The following is a 19,377-nucleotide window of genomic DNA, read 5'->3' as shown; positions in this document are numbered from 1 at the left end:
GGTGGTGTTTGTATTTTTCTCCCCCTAGGACCACTGTTGGTAGTAAAGTTTAGCACAAATTGAAATAATATGTACGGAATTATAATTGTTCTAACAATTCTGTTCAATTTGTCTCAAAAAACAGCAGGGAAACTGCAGAAGCAGCTCACTTCCTACATTGTCAAAGACAATCTCTCACTTCATTTCCAACCCCATACTTCAGGTTTTGATTTGAAGCAACTCTTCATTTCTGAGGCAGAGGAGAAGATTACTTATCTTCAAATTTTAGCATTGTATTTTTTTAATAGGGAGAATGAGTTGCTATGTTATGACCTAAAAAGCTAGACACAAACACTCAGCAGCATTATTAAAAGAATGAAGTGTTTTCTATTACACTGTAAACCAACATCATAATAAAAATCCTGTCATTATTTTAGATACCAGCTCAAAATAAGCCAATTCTGTAAATATACTGAAAATATCTTGATTTCTTATCTTAATAATGTGTTACACTAATACACAAAATAAAGTGCTAAAACCAAATGGATACAATATAAAAGCGTTTGTAGCCTGCCTGAAAATATTCTCATGTAACATATATGTAAGCCTGGGGCAATGCAGTGAATCTTACTATTGTTTTAATAGAGCAATAAAAGCAAGCATTTCAGAGGTCATGTTTTCCAACAGCAATTAAATGAATTTTATAGACAATTTAAAATTTTGCCAACACCTTAATAAAGGATACTAAAGCTTACTACTAAGAGATCATCTGGTTGCTGATTTCCATCCACTTCAATAAGACGCTCACAATCCTGTTCAGCCATCAAGACCTGTTTAAGAACAAAGACATACTCATCAAATCAGTATAGTTAACCAGATAATGACATTGAAGCTCATTCTGTCCCTATACATATCAAAGGCTGGACTCCTGTGGACTCAGCAAAACCAAGATTCATTGTACTGATGACTTATCAAATCTTCTGAAGAGAAACTTTTACTCTGTATAAATACAGAGAGAATTAAAAATTTTGAGTTACAATGGGTTCAGAAAATGGATTAGATATCCTAGCTCAAATGCAAAAGAGCTACAAAGAATCAAGATACAGTAACATTTTGTGTACGAATTCAACTTCTAATTGCCTCAATTCTCTGCTGGAGGATGGTGGCAGTGTCAATTAACAGATCTCTTGGAAATACCAGCAATGAGACCAATGTTTTAATTTTGGTCCCGACTCTCAATTTCTATAAAATTTGAACAATACCTTTGATTTTTCTTATTTTCAATTTTCCCATTAGTAAACAAGATATTAGACTAAAATAGACATCCCATGTCCACTGTTAATGTCTCTGACTGAGGATTGAGAACATTCACTCCATTCCTGTTAGATGTTGGCCTGACCCCAGCCGTGAAAAAGCCTAATGAAGGTGACTTTACAACTTGACTTACAGGCAATCTGTTCTGGTTCTTTACTACACTTACAGCCAGAGTTTATTTCCTTGCATCTAGTCTAAGTCTTTTATACTATAAATTAAACTATTTGTCATATATTTGGTAGAAATAGATAACTAATGACTTCTTTCTATTACGCTTCTACAGAGAAGATAATTGTTTGTGTTTCTCTTATATGCAGTGGTCCTATTGGTACATCCATAATATCTGCTCTTGTACAAGAGGATCACATTTATTGACTCAGTTTACAACCAGTTATTTCACATGTTGCAGTTGTTCATTAGGTTTCCTCCCTAACTGTAGTATTTCACACTTCTTTCTCCTCAATTTCATCCTAATAATGTTCTTCTATTAGTGGACCACTATGTAAATTCACTAATACATTTATCATTAATAAGTCTAAGGAAGACCTACCAACTAATGGAACATGTTGAAAGTGCTGAAGTTTGGAGTACAATGTAAAGTTCATTTAAACAACATTCCATTAGTTTGCTTATGAGAAATCCATGTGAGACTGTATAATGATTAAAGATTAACAACTTTTTGCTTTTCCCTTTGCAGCAGTAACAAGTTTGTTATGCTAGCAAAAAACATTGTACCAGTTTTATACAATTTTAGCTGTAGAGTTATCTAACCCATAGGGAAATTGATGGGGATAAATAAAAAATAACTGTCAAGTGCGCAGCAAACATGAGGCTTTTGCATTTGTTTGTACCAGGAGGAAAAAAAAAAAGGGGGAGGGGGAAGGGGGAAGAAAACAAATTATTGTTTTGGACCTGTTCTGGGGGTTTTTTTGGGGGGGAGAGGAAAGATACATAGTAAATCCAATTTTAATGAACCCAAGGAAATTGGAAAGCAATATCACAGCTGCAGAAATACAATAGGTGATAAAGCGAACTGATGGGCTAATTATTGTGTATATAGATCTGCAGGCAATGGAGCAGGTGACAAAGGGAATCTATTGGAGTTGAAGGCAGTGGATGAAAGAGCAGATTTCTTATGGGACTGCATTCTAGAATGGACTCAGTAATGGTGATACACTGGGCTCTTCAAATACTTCACTTCCTTGATTTGGGAAGCGCGTGTGGTGGCGGGCATGATTTCACTTTTAGAACTCAAAGTGGATTAATTTGTCTTGACTCCAGACAAATTAGAAACAACACCTACAGATGACAACTTTGAATCACTGATTTCAGTAAGTATTTCAGAACTTGGGGCTATGTTCTAGCATGTCTTGTGCCCACATCCATACAATAAATCTCAAACTAAAAAAAAAAAAAGCCAACAATGAAAACCAAGCAAGATATTTTAAAATTTTTTTTTGTTATGCATAATCACATTATTTTGTTTTTTCTTACTTCTAAAGGATGAAGCATGATATCCTTATACATTCCAACTCTTTTCTCTGCATTTTCAAGAAAATCCTCAGGCCTCTGCACTAACTGATGCAAAAATTCTGCCTTCTTAAGTGGATCTTCTGCTGTCTGCAGAATGAAAGTTAAATATTTAAAGATACAGAAATAATATACTAAACCAATTTTTGTCTTTACTCAGAGGTAAATAAAGAAGCTTTCCAGTGTATTGCAAGGAGTATTAGTCCAGTGGTTGCTGACTGTGATCCTGTCCTGATGAAGTGTAGTTTCTGCAAATTCAGAGGAATGTGACTAGGACTTGCAGTGGTCAGTCTCTGGCCAGTATTATAAATCAGAACAACTCAACCTGAATTCAACATCAATACCTTAATGAAAATTAAAAAAAAAAAAAAAGGGAAGAAAATCCATGTGTAGTAGTCTAACACTAACATCAGAATACAAGCTACTATCCTGCAAATACTAGTAAAACTTGCTACAATAAATAAAATTTTAAAACTCTTTTTTTTTCTTGCTTAGACCAAGAAACAGACAATATAGAGTCACACTTCTCATACACCCTTTTAACTTATGGAAAGAAAAAGTTAGTTCAGTGCCTTCTGAGTTAGAGACTGAATCCAGAGTAAGCTGTACAGTAATCACCATTTGCTCTCATTTAAACCTACCACTTAAGTACTATGCCACATCTCTTAAAGCAGAACAGAAACAGAATTAAAGTTAAAGTTGAGCAGAAGTTTCATCCCTATGAGGGTGATGAGGCACTGGAACAGGTAGCCCAGAGAAGATGTGACTGCCCCATCCCTGGCAGTGTTCAAGGCCAGGTTGATGGGGCTTTGAGCAACTTGGTCTAGTGGAAGGTGTCCCTGTCAATGACAGGGGGGGTTGGAACTAGATGAGCTTTATGGTCCCTTCTAACCCTGACCATTCTGTGATTCTATGAAAATTGTTCTGCTTTGTCTAGAGTACATTATAATACTTTGCACTGTCTAGACATTAGCAATATTTACCTGTTCTTCTTCCAGCTCTTCATCTTCTTCTTCTTCATTATCTTCTTCCTGCTGATCTTTCTTCTTCTTATGCTTTTCAATAATGTTAGGATCCCACTGGTTCCTCTGATACACCTGCCCCGAATCAGGGTGTTGCCTTTGTCCTGATATTCTTTGGCATAAGTCATAATCTGAACACTAGCAAGGAATAATTAAGAAGAAATCGTGTTTATTGTACTGCCATAATAATACTATTTTTTTCTGAAACTGCATAATGGGGGTAAGAGTCTGGCAAATATTTGGATTCATAAACTTCTCCAATGACATTCTGAGTAAACACAAAATTTTCAAAAGCAGCAAATACTAAAGAAAGATTTAAACACTCGCATAGTTTTTCCCCATCAGCATTTTACATTCCGTATCAGGAGTGTAATCACTACTTGAGCACATTTTACCATGCAATTTATACTTTGCAGTATAACAAGTGTAGGTGCAGTTTATGGATAAAAGTGTTTTGCAAACAGGCTCATGCTTGCTCTTGCAATTAATGCCAAAGTGGTTTGGACTTGAGCAACATTAAGTTAATTTTACTAGGTGCCTCTGACCTCTCAGAGATCTACTATTGCCCAAAAGCGTAATGCCATTGTGTCAGAGGCTAAAGGATTTCAGCAGTTTGGAGCTCTGCAAGAGAAAGGAATGGTCTTTCTATAAAAAGCCCTGCAGACACAAATTTAGTTTAACATTAAACACAGATAAATCTGGATGTGGTCTGTGGTGGTAGAAATATGAATATTTAAGATTTGAGAGGTTTGCCTAAAAAGTTTATCCTAACTAAAACATTCCTAACTAAACATCCTAACTAAAACATTTACCCTAACTAAAACATTCCTTTCAACTAAAAGCTAACAGTCTGTGACTGTTTCCACCTCCCTCCTTCTGTGCTAAGATAATACTGGCTGCACCACTTGTATATGCTCCACGAGAGCATATATTATGTACTGTCCCATTACGTACTGTTTGATTCCTTCTTAGAATTGTGGCTGTTAGCGAGATACCTGGACTTTGGATACCTGACTTTGCAACATTGAAAGGATCGTTTTTCTTCAACTCTTTCTTTTCCTTTTTTTTTTTTTTTTTTCCCCTGAAACAAGAAGCTGGTTGGCTCTTTGCAATCACTCAACAGAGGACAAGGGATCAGAAGGGGAGATGTTGTCTGAAGGTTTGCTGTGATCATAGTTAATAAAGCTTCTGTTTCAGCTGTCCTGAACTGTACTTGCATTAACATGCACTTGGAGGCCCCAGACCTCCAAAAGATCTTAAGATAGATATCTTAAAATTCTACTATGGAATTGGAGGTGGGCCACAATAAAAAATAAATCATCTTTCTTCCCTTCTAATCACTGACGCCTATCCTTCAGACATAAATGAAAAACCTGAGACAACACAAAAATATTGTAGTTGTTAAGATCAAATTGTTACAGAAACAGAGAATTGATTTCTACAGAAAATATGGCGCTTTTGAGATGGAATTGCTAGCAACAGGCCCACTACACTAATTTCCTGAGGTATCCCTTGAAGTATTACAATAGGTTAAGGTATTTCTATATTCCTATGGTCGTGCAGCTGACATGACTGCTATATGACACAGCACATTTTGAAATGGGGAAGGAGAAATTTGATCTGATATGTTTTCTGCTTTCAAAAGTGCATATTCTGTCCTTTTGGAGAGAAAAAATTTCTTTAAATTGGTCTGCTAATAACAGTATTTCATTATTCCCAGACTTATCTAGAATCTTCCTTCTCCCTTTCTTTTTGATATAATGAAAATGGTTACAATTCTAACATATCTGTGAAAACAGCTTGAACCCACTGAAATTGAAGGCAAGATTATACATTTGACTTTGAGGCAAAGATTTTGAATGAGCATTCAGTCTCAGTCATCTTCCCAGGGGAGAAGATGATGTATCTACATGAAGTCAAGAATTCTGTGATCTTTCTAGTGCAATTAGTATCACACTTCTATTTGTACTGTTGCACATAAAACTATATAACATACATTCTCAAGAACTAGGATTTCTCGCTATCTGGTGTTAAAACAAAGATGGACTTTCTGTAGATGAAAAAATCAAAACTGCCAGAAAAGCAGCACACAAATATGTTTCTCTGATGTTTTAAGATCTTTCCGTGAGCACAGAAAGAAAGGTTTGAAGTAGGCACTCATAAATTTTCATTATGCATGGTCAAACAAATTAAGTTTCCAAGTGTGACTTTCACAGAATTAAATCTTGCAAAATCATAGACTAGGTCCATGCATTGGAACTTAGCATCTGACAAACCACATAGATGGTTTGTCCAGTTTTGACAACTAGAATCAAATCCCAATAATAATGGAGCACAACACCAGAGGCTGATTATTCAGAGTTGGCTTGGCAGCTCTTTCTGCACATTCAGAGTAAAAGATGGAAATACTCTAGTTGATGATAATAAATAAAAACATTGCAAGAAGAAAGGCCTGAACTCTTGTTCATTATTATATATACCATTACTTCATCTGCATGGAATCTGGCAAAACTTGGTGTGGGCCAGCGAGTATTCTAGCAAATAGCTGGGCACAATCTGGAGAATGTCACAGGCCTGGGTTCTTTCCCAGTGGGCAGTTTGGACACGGCCACCTCATTCTGGCTAACAAGACAGATTAGCTGTGCTCTGCCAAAGCAGTTGGCTTGATGTCTGAAAAGTCACTCTTGCCTTGTTTTATTTACTAATAGGGACATAGCCAGCAAGTCTATTCTTCTAAGTTACACTGAGAAAGTCCTCTTAATCCTATACTAAGATTTATGTTTCTCTCTCTATGGTAATATCAGAGTCACTTTTGTAAAGTGTCTGGTATGACACATTACTCTCATGAAGAAATTGAGATTTGTAAATGAGACGAATGAACAATGACTAAGAAGCAGTTTCACAATTAGTGAGTAAAACATGTAACAATTTGCTCTCTAGCATCCACATGTGAAAAGTTTCTTCCAGAAAAGTATGAATGGCAGATGCACATGTATCCAAAATTCCATAATAATCCTGTTATTCACAGTTTTCTTTTCTTGAAAACCTGTGTCTTCTAATTGGCAGAAATGCAAAAACTAACTGCTACTGAAGTTTTAGGAAATGTTCATTATTTTACATGAGTAATGTTTATAATGCAGCAAGCTAGTGTAATTTCAATCCAATATAAAAGAGAACAATTTATTATTGCTCAATAAATACCATACGCAAATGCACAGGGAAAAATATTATCTTTTGACTTATGCAGCATATGAGTCTAATAGTAATTAGAAAAATTACTAGCAAGTTACTGAAGATGATAGTACCTTAATGTTAATCAGGAAATCCGGTTTTAATTTTAGATTCTTTATTTTCTCTACTTGCTGTGAAACAGTCATGTACTCCTCTGAGAGAGAAGGAAATCCACTGAGAACATAACCTGCCAAATACATTTTATTAAATATATCTATTAGAAGGTTATGTCAAATATAGCACTAGTTACACTCATCTCCTTTAAACAATACATCTATTTAGTGGCACAATTCTAAACCATGCACATGACGTAACGCTATTAAAAACAATGTGCATCCATGTCTACTTCAGATGAAATACAGACAAAAGGGTGTTTTCAACTTGAGAAAGGGCTCTCAAAGTCTGTGAACTCAGTTGAGAAATATAAGAAAGATGTAGACATTAAAGATCATACTCAGACCACCTGCACCATGTGTCTAGCTCAGACACCGGAGCATCTAAAAAGTAACAAGCTTTTAGTGACCGCTTTTGCCACTGTAAGACTTTGTAAAAAGCGTAGCAAAAGGTAGCCACTCTATGATACAAAACATTTAAACTAGGAGTCCAGGCTTTTTATACAACCTTTACAGATCTTCACTTCTATGGACAATAAAGTGAGCCTGAATATCCCCCTGGGATACGCAGTGCTCCTGGAAGTTAAATCCTCTCAAAAGGAGGCACTAGGCACACAGTGTGCATATTGAGGCACCTAATTTTGTAAGGATCCATTCGCTCAGGTTTCACAATGCTGAGTCCTCTTTGGCAAACAGACACCAAATGTCTGGTGGTAATAATACCTTTTTCCTAGTATTAGAGTGCTCAGCCCCACAGATGAACCTGTGGCCTCAAGTTTCTGGGAGAGTACTGTAACTACTAATGGCTGCATGCAGTGCAGTAAGAACTACCGTATAGCAAGGAACTCAGCATTCATGAGGCCAGAATGAGAGACTAGACAAGAATCAGGTGGATTTTTTAAGTCTAATAATGAGAATATTCCCTCAGAGAAATGGTTCATGCTCCAAATGCCTAGAACTTTATGTAATAATATTTAAATGCAAGACTTAGTAGCACAAAAAGTAGCAGTCTTTGCAAGAGGTATTAGGACTGAAGATAACTCCTTCTTTGGGGAGCTATTATCCATACATGCAAAATTTATAGTCATTCCTCTAGGAAGTGAAAATCCTGGATTCTAAGTTGTTGATACCTTCAGAAAATTCTCACTGGCAATGAGATGTAGGGAGTCTGCACAGCCTCAGTTTATCAACAAATCCCAGATAACAACAACTGATGTGAGAGGAATAGAAGTATAACATGGGAAAAGATTACCCCAAACTGTTTGTTCGAGAGGGTGTTTGCCCCCAGACTGATAATGTTGTCGGGGACTAATAATGATGAAGTTTACCTAAGGCAACCCAAGAGCAACAAGGGGATTACCAAGAAACTTTTGGGGAGAGAAGGATCTTGAAAAGAAACAGTAAAATTTGTGGCTAGGGGAAGAGGCCTTAGAGATGAGGTAAAAGAACAGCAGCCTAACAAGGTTTGCTGTGTCAGCACTACAGGTGTCTGTCTAGGCCTGACAGCCAGACATCCCTGTGGGATGCTGCAAGTAATCTTCATGTCAACTACTGGACTGACAGAACAGGGTTAAGCACATAGTGACCCACACCTCGAGTGCATCTATGTGAGCTCATGGGAGCCTTCTCACTGGTGTGTGGATTAGTAGGCTGTAGGAAATGGCACACACAGACAAAACTAGGGCACCCACCTTTCCAACAGAAAGTGTGCGTACACAGGTCAATATGCATTTTCAGAAAAGGGAATGTGTGCTTGTAAACTTCCTTCTTCGTGAGAGGGCTTGCATGTTTGAGTATATTGTTTGGAATTAGTTTTAGGAGGGTGTTCAGAAATTTACAGGTGTTTATTAATATTTGACAAGTGCCTAGTACTGTGGCTTGACCGTTGTGTGGCTAATACTGAATCTTTTCACTGATCACTAGTTCACTGATTGTCAGTTAATTACATGTCATTAATAAATAAACAAGTTTGGTCCTGATTTGTCATGCTAATTGAACAGTTTTCCCCTGTGGCATAGATTTTTTCTTTGCAAACATTATTTAGGTTAACATATGAACTTCTGGTTGTTTTCTTAGTCTATTAAAAAAAAAAAATAATTAGCAAGCATGTCAGCTACATAGAGGATATAATTCTGTGTTTTCTTACTTACAATACCCTAAGTATGCTTGTTCTTTTCCAGCGCCTAAGTTATTTTTTAAAAAGACACTGGTTACCTGAAGAAATAGCTTTATATCTGACCTTCAGAAGTAAAAAAAAATAAATCTCTTTTTAGTGACTTAGAATTTTTAAAATATTATCATTTGCTTCAGCACTTCTGAATAACTTTGACACATCAGTCCCCCCAACATGTGCTTATTATTTAAGTCAGAGTATAATTGAAAATACCTTATTGTGTGTACTGTTTAGAAATTTCTGTTTTACAACGTTTAAACCAAATATTCAAAGTAAAAAACTCAGCCTCTCACGCAAACTGCTTCTAAAATCTTTAATGAAGAATGAATAGTGAATTGACTGATTACTTCCTGCTGAAAGCCTACTTAAGCTTTCCAAGGATTATATTAAGATAATTATTGCTAAATAAAAATTCATTAGAACTAGAAAATACTTAACAAAAATTGGTTTTGGAGCTGAGATGTAGTTGGTAGGAAAAATAGCGAGGATGTAGGTTATTCTATTCCTTGCTACTTTAGGGCATCTGTAATATAGAAAATGCCTTGGCTACAAAAAACCAAGCTTCTATCAATTTCATAGTCATGTTTACAGTCTCTAGGATCTCTGTGGTTCTCCATGGTAGGCACATCTTAGGCACTCATCACCAGAGTGACTCAAAGAGGGGATCTCAGATAACACACATCTCTTCAGGCTTCTAATAAAGTCCTGACATACGGATTAAGAGACTGTCAGTTCTGCTGCTATTTCATCCCTCATATTTCTGTTTCTTCATCATCTCCTTTTTAAAAAAAATTCTCTATTTCTCTTTTGCCTAGTGTTTTAAAAGCCTAGTTTCGCCAGGTTAGGCTGCATCTTTTGCGCAACTGTTGAGCCTTGGACTAGAGAAGGAACAAAAGCCATTGCAACTGAAAGCTTCTAGAAGCGTGCTAGTTTCCAGAGCAGTGTCTCCCTCCTTTAATGGAAATTTCAAATAAAATCAGCAACAGGAAAAAGAAACTACATTTTCTTTTTCTTTCTTTCCACTTAGCAATAGATTTGTTTTCTCTTCAGGAAAGCACATTCAGATTCTAGCAAAGATCTGCAGCACTAGTCTTAACAGCCTCAATTAACATCATCTTTCCTCAAAAAGAAGAATCATTATCACTACCAACACTATGCTCATCTAACTTATTCTCAGTGGCAAAATGCAAAGTGAATACACAATTTTGTAAGAAAAAAAAAAGACTAATACTTTGCATTTTCAGTATCTTTTTTTGCTATCTTGTTTTCCTTCTTCATTATTTTAAATGTTTCATATATTTTTGCTGGTGGGATTTTGTTGTTGTTGTTGTTATAGAAGTATTCAAGAGAAAAAAATCTGTATTGTAAATCATAGAACTTCTCTAACCAGATACTATTGTTAAATGAGAGTCATAGTAACACTTAAAATTTGGGGCAAATTCATTTTCTCAAAATTAATACAACATAGGGCTGGTATGACACTTTCTGATCTCCCATATTGGTAAATTAATCCCTAAATACACTCTCAGTTTAGGAGTATTCCACAACTTAAGGAGCACAAGAAAAAGTTCTACTGTCTGATATATAAAATAAATTATATTTGAGCAGTAATGGATGTAAAGTGTATTATAATTATAGCTAGCTCATTCTAAGAAGCTTAAGTTATAAATATACTTACCAAAATGAGTAACTTCTGGTGACTCAATCTTTTTCAGAATCATTTCTGTAACCAGTTCTTCAGAAATACTTTGACCTTTAAAAAGCAACTCTTGACACTAAGGTAAAATTCAAAACATAGTCTTATATAATATGTATTTGTCAAGAATGTGACAAAACTCACTAGAAGATAAGACCTTTACCTTAAGCCCATATTCTGTTTCTTCTTGAATATTTGTTTGGATTACTTCCAAAGCTGAGGAAACACATTGGATGGAATAAATTTAAAATAATTAATAAAACACATATTCTATACAGACATGTACATGCAGATACATACATACACACTCACACAAAGGAGTATGTATGTGTGCTCCAAGCAACCAGACTATTTTTGAAGGAACAGCTATTATATTTAGGGCCATTATTATATTTTGTCCATCCAGAACTTGGTACCTTCTGGCAATGTCTGGGTAGGTGATTTCCCTACTATCTAAACCTATAGATAATACAGATAAATGCATAACAGCAGCCTTGCAGGATTATTTTAACTACTCACTGATAGCAAATTAGCCTTACGGCTGTGTAATCCAGATGCGTATTTGAGCTCAAATGCTTCCCAAATTTTAAAAGCAAGTTTTAGAACAAGAACTGTTTAGACACACAGAACCATCTGCTTTAAAAAAGCCCTTAAAACCCCATTCCTTATATAGTCTAATTATCTAAAATTAAATAAATATCAAATTTAACACCCATTAAATTCAAAGACCTGCCTTCTGTCTCTGTGAACAGCGACATCATAGCAGAATGATCCTGGAAGTCTTTCACACTTCTATACCATTGAAAGAGGCAAACACTTAACTAAAGTTTTTAATAACCTTTAAGACTACATTTATGTTACTGATAAACCAGGCCAGGGAAAGGTCCCGAAGCCAGGTGACTCATGCCTATACAGCTAAAGTCTTTCTTCCTAAAACCTGGTGGCTGTTTACAAACTGCTCCTACTAGTAATGACTATTGCTCATACTATCGTTCATACTGTGAATGGGTGTTCAGGAGAGCAGTATTTGCCATAGGCCAAAACTGAGACAGGGAATGTACTAAGCAATACAGACAACTGAAAATCCGCACTGTATGTGTACCCTGACCCTGATTTATTTATGAGTATAAATTATTTACCTATTCATTGGAGAAATGGATAGAAAGTATTTTGTGAAATTAAAAACACTGCAAACTATTCCTATTGAATAATTCTCTATCTTGGATTATTTTTAACAGATACCGATACACTAGAGTGAGTCCAGTGGAGGGCACCAAGATGATCAGAAGTGCTGAGCATACTAGGAGAGGCCAAAAGAACTGGCCTTGTTCAGCCTGGAGAAAACAGGACAGCTCTTATTGCTGTCTAAAACTACTTACTGGGAAGGCAAAAAGACAGAACCACTCTCTTCGCAGAAGGGCAGATAGGACAGCAAGCAACACACACAGCTAGGAAGACGATGAATTCCAGGGGGGTAACTGGGAAGCAATTTTTCATTGTGAAGGTAGTCAAACATTGGAAAGTGTTGCCCAGAGGTGGTGGAGTCTCTGTCCTTGGAGATATTCCAGATTCAGTTGGACATAGTGCTGAGCAACCTTCACTAGTTGATCCTGCTTTGAGTGGAAGGTTGGACTCAATGACCTCTGGAGGTCACAGAATCATGGAATGGTTTGGATTGGAAGGCACCTTAAAGCTCATGTAGTTCCACCCCCCCTGCCACAGGCAGGAACACCTTCCACTAGACCAGGTTGCTCAAAGCCCCTTCCAACCTGGCCTTGAACACTGCCAGGGATGCGTAGAGGATGACTAGCTAAAAATTACTTCTCCCAGATTCATGTTTATATATGTTGAATTTCTTTGTTTCTTTGGTTTTTTGGGGGGTTGGCTTTCTTTGGTGATTTTGGGTTTTGTTTGTTTGTTTTTTGTTTTGTTCTTTTTTTGGGGGGGACGGGGGGTTTGGTTTTTGTTTTGTTTTGTTTTGTTTTTTTCTTTTTTTAGTGTGGAAAATTAAAGAAAAAATCCCTACTAGTAAAAGCAATGTGTGTGTGTACACTAAACAAAAGAAGATTAAAAGAAATACCATGAGCAAAAGAATAAGTCTCTGATTTTACTAGAAATACAGCATAAAAATGCAGTAACTGAGATTTACATCAGCCATTAAGAAAAACTTTCTAATGACAAAGACTGTGTTATAGAGATACACTACCAAGAGATTTTTAAAAATAAATTTGATAGACATTTGTCAGTAATGGTTTAAATACATTCAAACAGTGTGGATTGGCTTAAGTACATTCCTAAGGTCCCTTTCAGTTTTGGTCTGATCTATGTTTTGGACCAAGCATTAATATTTTGTTAGACAATCCTATGAATGAAAAATTTTATATTTACGTAAGTCAAAATAGCACTTTATTAAAACAGAATTTTACCATATTATAATTCAAACGATGTATCTTTATCTTTGCCCTGGATTCAGCTGTAGCAGTCATTTGACAAATAACCCTACATACTCACAGGAATATGAAGTGTTACACTATCCACTAGAGGGCTTTTATTAGAACAATAAAAAATATCAGGGGGCACATTCAAAAGAGAAAAAAAAAAAAATGTAATGAAAATTGATATATAAAGAGTTATATCATTAACAGAATAACTGTACACATATATACCATAAAATCAGACTTATAATTTGGAGTTCCCAAAGAGGCACTCAAGAAACTGCTTCATAGTTAAGGTTATGATGTACTTTCGTTTTTTCTACTTAAAAAGATTATATTAGCCTTCAGACTGGTAGGACAAATCTGGTGGAAAAGTTCTCTTTTTTCACAAAACTTAAGTGAATAAATTAAGATTTGTGAATGATAATGTCACAGATACAGGGCTTAAAAAAAAATACAGATTTAGTTGCTGCTGACAAAATTAGTGCAAAAGAAAACTGACGGAGAAATTTTTTTTTGCAGGAACTTACTTTCTTGCTGAGATGCCTCGAGATATTAAAAAAAGAAATGTCTAGTGATATACTGACAGGGAATAAGATAATGTTACAAGCAACAGGTTTTACTCTACAGATCTTCAAAAATTTTTGATGAGAGGGACTGTCAGAAACTGAATTGGGTAGCTTAGAAAATGAAATTATATCCTCTATTCTGGTAAATACATGTTGGGAGAAATTAAGTATACCTTCTGAAATAAGCCATCAGATATTTTTGGTTTAGAAATTTGAAAGTGCCAGCTCCTATTCTTTCCACTGTTACTCATGCTGATACAAAAGGTATGTTTCTGTTTCCTGGAGTACATCCCCTTTTGTATTAGGCACTGCACAAACAGAAAGGAAAGATCCTTCTGATTTTTCATGGTCTATATTGAAAAATCTCTGTTCTCTCTGGAGTTGAATGTGTTGCCTCCATGTGAACAAGGAGGGTCACATAAATCATCTTACGGGGCTGGGAATCGAATTTGATTTTGTGTTACATATATCCCCATGGGAAAAAAACCCCAAACAAACCAAAAACCACAAACCAAAAGAAAAATAAAAGAAAAAGGAAAAATAAGCTGTTTTCTAAGTCTCTCTATAACTAAAAGGCCATTTTTCAGCAATTGCATTTCTGGAAAAATGGTTGGTCCCTTTTGGTCCCTATCAGTAGTCCTTACTGCATTCAGAAACCTGCCATTTTGAATTACATGAACAGCCAGGATATTCTAAACCAACAGATATTATGAAGCCAATGCAATGTTCCAAATATAGTGTATGTTTACCTTCTATGAAAATGCATTTCCATATTTGTGCTAGCTTTCTAGCCAATGTTTTCTTTCCAGAACCCTTAAAATGAAAAATACACATTTAAAAGAAAAACAGGTAGGAGGAAAAAACAAAAAAAACAACTAAAAATATTACACAATAAAGAATACATTTTCATATGATAAAAACAATTAAATGCTACCACCAGGATTAGGACCTCTGAGTTATGCACAGACACATGGGCAAACACAAACACTCTTTTTAATAGCATCCTCTATTTTAACTGCCTAGCATTGTTAATATACTGTTACTGCACTTTGCAGTTAATTATCTCCAAAGTAATTACATTGACTTTGTTTCTGAGTATCTCTATCTAAAACTCAGCTATGATTTGCCCATAATTCCTATAAGAAGTTCTTTAGGACTGAATTTTATTATCTTCAGTCTCAAAGCAAATTATGATGGAAACCTGTTCAGCCGTTTCTGAGTAAGATACAGAGGGATAATATTCTTCGACTAAATCACTGAATATAAAAAATCTGCTCTTGTTAGTCCACAAACCTGGTATAGATACTGACAAAATGTTTATTTTATCACTTACATGAATCCTGAGAAACCAACAGAACCAAGAGTAATGAGGCCTCTTAGGCCTACCTGCAAGGTACCGCTACCTAAATGGGATTTTGCAAAATGGGCAACTGCAATGTTCAGGAGGAAAGCAGCCTTCAGGGCACCAGTGGTGTGTTTAAGTGCATACCAGATTCAGTATAGACATTAGGCAAACTCGCACCACAAAAGAACTCCCTTCAGTAAACTGAGGTACTAATGTAAAACCACACATAGAGCCTCCTACATTTGGAAAAAAGAAAGTTTAGGACTACAAAACATCAAATTTTCCTAAGTAAAGGAGGCCACAAATTATTTGAGAAAAAGAGACACCTTGAATTATAGTTAAAATATAGTACAAATCTCCTTATTGGAACACCTCAGTGTATTTCAGTTATTCCCAAATATATGACTTAAAATTATGTCAATGTTTTTAATATTAAAGTTAAAATATTTACTATCTCATTGCATGTCTGTAAGTCAGTATATTAACCTGATGGTTCTTTTATGCCTGTTTATGTCTTTAATCAGTCAAGTATTTTAGAAGTTACAATACTGAAATAAGATAAAAACAATCCAGTTGCCAATGTGAAAAGAGAATAAACTTTTTGAGCAACATGTGACTTTTAAATACAGTTATAACACTTTCAATTGTAACTGACTGGTCACCCAGGCCAAAATTTGGCCTCATTAAATGAGATCAGAATCTTTACCAAACTGTGCAGGATATGCAAAGTGTAAAAGATAAAAAAGTAGGTCTTTGATCATTTTGGCCGTGTCGCTAAACTAATGTTTTGAAGGGAAAAGTATAATTGTTAACAGAATATCTGAAGAAAAAATTTCTATTAGACATCTTACTGGCTTTCCAAGGATAACTAAACAAGTGGGCTTGGACAACAGAAAGGATTTTTCAGCTTCATCTTCGTTGAAGATGTGCGCAAAGGGCTGAGCTTGTTTTTCCTCTGGTGAAGCCATATATCATCTAGGACTGGAGGAAAAAAAAAGCTTATTATAAAATACACACGTGTAAAATGACACATACTTAAAAATGGAACCGAATAATGATGTGGTAAAAGGTGAATTGCTCTGTGACAAAAGCTGTTATAAGAACAGCTCTATCACTGTCAATGGAACTACTCGCTGAGTCCACAGCTGTGTACATGAATAAGGCTTTGTAGAATTAATTTATGATTCATGTCATTCATGTTCTGTCATCCCCACATAAGTCCCAGCTCTTCCAGGACTGAAATTGCACATCCAGCACGATGCAACACAGTAAAACAGAAAGCAGTTTCTAATCGAAGTGAGCTGGAGCAAAATTTGGGCGGGCCTTTCCAACAAATGGACTCCAAAACCATGAGGTGCCCGATGAAGACTTTTTGAAGAAGGCAAACCAAAACCTCGCTTTCTTTAGAGGACCACTGAAGCCTCAACTCCACGCCCACCCCAGTCATTTTAAAATTGAAAAACTTAAGGTTGAAAATCTGAAAAAGTTTGTTTTGAAACATCAAACTGAAACGTTTAGACACTTTCAGAATAAGACCTTCTGAACGACAGGGACAGTATTTTAGTATTAAGGAACCCACCACACACAAACCAAGCCTCCATTTCTCTCACAAAAACTCACTGGCCGAACTTCACCTGGCATTTACAAACCTTTACAATTAAGGGGCAATTTCCTCACGACAAAAAACACCTCAACCAAACCAAAGAAATAAACTAACCCCCCCTACCCTGACTAAAAGCCTGCTGGGGCCTCGTTTCCCTCCTCGGCCCCTCCGGCACCGCGCTGACCGGCAACGACCACCCGACCCCGGCGGCCGGCGCCCCTCAGGGACGGGGCGGGAACGGGCGGGAAGGGGGGGGAGCGGGTGTCACTTACGTACCTGAGGTGCGTGAGGAGGGGGCAGAGGGTGGGCGCAACGGCCACCGCGCGCACCCTGCCGCCACCGGCCGTTGTACCCCCGTTACCCGGGCAACCGAAAAGCACCGCCCCCTTCCCATCGCCCCGCCCCCCGGAAGGGGGGTGGAGCCGGAGAGCCCCGCCCCGCCTCGCTGAGGGGGCTGCGGAGCTGTTCCTGGTGCTGACCCGGCGGGGCGAGAGCAGCGGCTGACGGCGCCGGCGCCGCCACGCCTGCCCTCGTGACCGCCCCGCCGCGCCACCTCCACCGCCCCGCGGGAGCGGCGGCGCAGGCGCTCTCTGCTGCCCGCCGGTGGGCGCGCCTGCGCGATGGCGTCCCGCCACTTCCGGCTTCCCCACGTCCCGGCGGTGGGCGGCTGGTGTTAGTCCCTACCCCCGGTGTGTCCCGTCCCTCCCCACGCTCCTCCGGCAGGAGCTCGGCTGCGCCCTCCGCTGCTGGCGGGCACCCCCTGCCCCTCCTGCCCTCGCCGTGCCGTGGGGCCGGGGCAAGGCTCCAGCCCTGCGCGGCCGCCATGCCGGCGGCGGCGGCGGCCCCTATGATCAGCTCAGTGCAGAAGCTGGTGCTGTACGAGACCAGGGCTGTAAGTAGCGTCTGCCCCGCCGCCGCTCCCGGGGGGCGGGGAGGAGCTCCCCGCGGTGGGGGCTGCCGCGCCGCGGGTCACACAGGAAAACCTACGAACAACTTAACAAAAGTTTCCTTCACCGTGTCCCTGCGCTTGAGCGAAGAGCCGGTTTCTGACCGACGTGCGGTTTGCCTGCCTAAGCCAACTCTCCGAGCTCCGCGGAGCTGTAAGAAGGCGGCCCCGGGCAGCGGGGCAGGCCGGGGCAGCATGGGTGCTGCGGGCCGTGAGGTGTCCGAGTTTAGGCCCCACATGGCTCCCTTGCTGTTAGTGTTTGCGCAGCTGCCTGCTTGTTTTGTGTGACTCTTGTCACTCAAACAGGCCAACAGTGTTGATTTGCGCCGTGATGAGTTAAAACCGGACAGCTGAAGTTGTCCAGAACTAAAGGTGTGAATTAAGAATTTAAACAGAACAGCTAAACTGGTTGCCACCCGCACCCATGTGTTTATTACTTCTGTGAGATTTCTATTCTCATCGTCTGAATGGCTTGTGGAGCCACTTCCGGAGTCTTAACGTCTGACCTCTGGCAGTAAGCTGTTCAAGATTTTTAGCATTCTTTAATATTCAGTTGCAGATACAGTAGGGATGTGTTATTCACAGTACTTTTTGCCACGGGCAAAGTGGACTGGAGGTTTGAGTGGTAGTTGCTTTAGCCATGTGATGAGCACCATCTGAGTCAGAATCTGATTCTTGGTGTAAATAACCTGAGATAATACTGCTGTGTTTATCATCTTTTAGTTGCCAATCAGATGTCTTTGTGTAGTTTTTCTTCTCCCCCAGTATGTTGGGTTGTTTTTTTTCCGCTGGAGGTTTTTTTGGATAGAGTTAGGTACCGTGGGTTTAAGTGCAACAGTTAGCTCTAGTTCTAAGTTCAGATGTTACCTGCAGTGGTAATAGAAAGACAGCTTATATACTGAAGTCAGTGTAGGCTCTTGAAAGCTTGCCAAATTAGCACATGTAGACTGAAAGGAATGCAGCTTGGCCTGTGTGGATGGTCCCAATATACAGAAGAATCCTACTTGCAACTTTGGTTCTATTAGAAGTAGGCTTGTTCTTTTGTGCTAATTCCCCATTAAACAGCCTGGAAAATGGAGGAGGAAGATTATGGCATGCAGAATTATTGGTACCAGTAAATAAAAAAAACTGGGTTTACTCTTGTTTTCCAGAATGTTACTTCTTTTTTGCCTACAGGGATTTTGATGGCTGCCTTAATAATCTTTCTCAGCATCGCTGGAAAACACTGTTGTTTTATTTTCAGCTAAATTAATGCTGTATTGGAGGAGGGCAGTGGGGAAATATGATTCCTGAATTACTGAATTTAGTTGTTCTTGGCTCATAACTCATGCTGCTTCTCAGATAGCTGAGATTTGGCTTTTTGTGACTGGCATGCCTGGATATCTGGCTAACTTCTCTCTGAGCTATAAGGCTCAGGTGCT

General features: G+C 38.3%; 2 protein-coding genes across 9 annotated transcripts in view; one reads left to right on the top strand and one right to left on the bottom strand.

The window, feature by feature from the left end:
• The window catches only part of AK9 (adenylate kinase 9), a 71,940-nt gene extending 54,392 nt beyond the window's left edge, over positions 1-17,548 (bottom strand). For all 8 annotated transcript variants that reach the window (XR_003991949.1, XR_003991948.1, XR_003991950.1 and 5 more), the window contains exons 1-9: positions 17,287-17,548; positions 16,259-16,388; positions 14,812-14,875; positions 11,222-11,274; positions 11,041-11,137; positions 7,151-7,263; positions 3,807-3,983; positions 2,788-2,913; positions 735-809 (exon numbers count right to left, since the gene is read on the bottom strand). Coding sequence is in view for 5 of the 8 variants with exons in the window: in XM_030490193.1 (XP_030346053.1) it covers positions 735-809; positions 2,788-2,913; positions 3,807-3,983; positions 7,151-7,263; positions 11,041-11,137; positions 11,222-11,274; positions 14,812-14,875; positions 16,259-16,375 (822 nt within the window). In the remaining 3 variants the exon portion in view is untranslated. The remainder of the gene's footprint in view (positions 1-734; positions 810-2,787; positions 2,914-3,806; positions 3,984-7,150; positions 7,264-11,040; positions 11,138-11,221; positions 11,275-14,811; positions 14,876-16,258; positions 16,389-17,286) is intronic.
• Positions 17,549-17,663: 115 nt separating this feature from the next.
• FIG4 (FIG4 phosphoinositide 5-phosphatase) overlaps positions 17,664-19,377 on the top strand; it is a 67,460-nt gene continuing 65,746 nt past the window's right edge. Inside the window, exon 1 of the mRNA XM_030489818.1 lies at positions 17,664-17,902. Coding sequence (XP_030345678.1) covers positions 17,834-17,902 — 69 coding nt within the window. The 5' untranslated portion in view covers positions 17,664-17,833. The remainder of the gene's footprint in view (positions 17,903-19,377) is intronic.

This window comes from Strigops habroptila, chromosome 6 (assembly GCF_004027225.2).
Source record: "Strigops habroptila isolate Jane chromosome 6, bStrHab1.2.pri, whole genome shotgun sequence".
Classification (NCBI taxonomy): domain Eukaryota; kingdom Metazoa; phylum Chordata; class Aves; order Psittaciformes; family Psittacidae; genus Strigops; species Strigops habroptila.
Note: the sequence above shows the minus strand (reverse complement) of the source record. Positions and strands in the feature narration are given on the sequence as shown.